The sequence below is a fragment of the Hippopotamus amphibius genome, chromosome 2, assembly GCF_030028045.1.
Source record: "Hippopotamus amphibius kiboko isolate mHipAmp2 chromosome 2, mHipAmp2.hap2, whole genome shotgun sequence".
Classification (NCBI taxonomy): Eukaryota; Metazoa; Chordata; class Mammalia; order Artiodactyla; family Hippopotamidae; genus Hippopotamus; species Hippopotamus amphibius.
In genome coordinates, this window is record NC_080187.1 from 174,137,297 (window position 1) to 174,139,040 (window position 1,744).

General features: G+C 42.0%; 1 gene segment (V, D, J or C); it reads right to left on the reverse strand.

The window, feature by feature from the left end:
* Positions 1 to 780: 780 nt before the first annotated feature.
* Positions 781 to 1,320, reverse strand: LOC130844625 (T cell receptor alpha variable 9-2-like). The segment is given in 2 exon segments: positions 781 to 1,115; positions 1,239 to 1,320. Coding segments are annotated over 2 exon segments (381 nt in total).
* Positions 1,321 to 1,744: the final 424 nt, after the last annotated feature.

Consider the following 1,744-nt stretch of genomic DNA (forward strand, 5'->3'; position numbering starts at 1 on the left):
ACTGATAAACAAAAGTCCCAAATCTTAGTAATACACAAGATTTGGGGAAAATAGGTATTCTGCCTAATCATGACTATTGGTGGTAAAACTTATCTAGAAGAAAAATTAGTTGACTCATATAGACTAAGATGATGTTACTTTCTTGAATAATATTTTATTTCCCTGAAGTGAATAGTTAATTATTATAAGTTTTTAATTATTTTGGCTTTCTTACTTATTTGTGCTGTTGCTCAATTCATCAATGGCTAACTTTCAATTTTCTGCTGGGTTTGGGAAGTGACCACTGCTTTTTATATAAGCAAGCACTGGTAGAGAACATGGGTAGTCTGCTGCTTATATATTTTCAGTCCTCCTATTTTTAATCTTAACTCCATGAATGCCTTCAAATCACACACACATACACACACACGCACACACACACAGCACCATCCACCCTAATTATTCAAGTGTAATTGATGTTTCTGGTTTCTAAACCCTTCCACAGGGGTACAGCACACATCCAGGTGCTTCTTGTTTCTTCTTAAACTGGCCCCAAGTCTCCCTGTTTATGTGACTTTACCTTGAAATTACTTCAGCCCTGGACGGGGAACTATTGGTGTCAGACTCTTTTTTCAAATTCACTAATGAAGAGTTGGGTGTGGGGAATATTCACTTCTTGTGTTTACGCTCTAGCCGTTTGTACGAGTTTTGTATCGACCAGAGACTGAGGGACAAACCGCCAGACTGTGTCACAGAGTGGAAAAAACAGACACACTCAGCATCCAGGCCCCCTGCTGCTGCTCAGAGTTTGTGCTCAGCTCCCCTTGCAGTTCCCTTCACTGTATCACTCAGAGCACAGTAGTACACAGCCGAGTCTGACTCCTGGACGGAGGCTTTCTCCAAGTGGAAGGATTTTGATTCTCCGTGGTGTGTGGCTTCAAAGCCTTTGTGGATTCCCTTCTCCTCATCCTTCGTGGCTTTCAGGAGGAGATGTAGACCTTCTCTGGGATGTTGAACATACCAGAAGAGAATGGGGTACCAGGTGGCTGAATAAGTGCAATTCATGGTCAGCTCAGCCCCTTCTGGAAGAGTCACTTGGCCGCCCATCTGGGTTACTCGGTCTCCACAGATTTGTCCTGGGGAAAAATAAAAGAGTTCTCTATCACCTTGGGCATAAAGCTCCCAGATAAAATTATGATTAAAGGTTTTGTTGACATTACAGAAGAAAGAACTCAAATGTTTAGAGGCATTTTGCTTACCAAGCACTAAGAGTATCACCGTCACTAAGCCTGCAGAAGAGCTCATCTCTAGAGTGTCTCCTGAATGATGTTCTTGATGCTTAACATGAAGAAATGTTGAAGTCACCATGAAGTGATAACCCTAAGCCTAGCTTCACACAGGAAATGTGTCTGTGCTAGGAAACAGTGCCTGGTGGACAGGCACTGAAATAGGATGCATGTTTCCTGGTCTCCTCCCCAAGTCAGAAAAATGTTATCCTTGACTATATTCATGAGGCACATGTCAGTCTGCAGGAGGCACTTGGAAATCTGATCAACAGCTGTCATAACTTCTCAGGTCAGGTCTGTTATGTTCTTAGGACACTCCCTGACATGGAAGTTTTTTAACAGAGCATCCCATGTATTTCTGGAGCTGAGAAGACATCATTTTTCTTAGGTACTTTAACATACTACTTTATATTCTCCTGTATCCATTGTGGGCCAGCCTATAATCCACTGAATGTCAGAAAAGAGTTTGAGGTTGATTA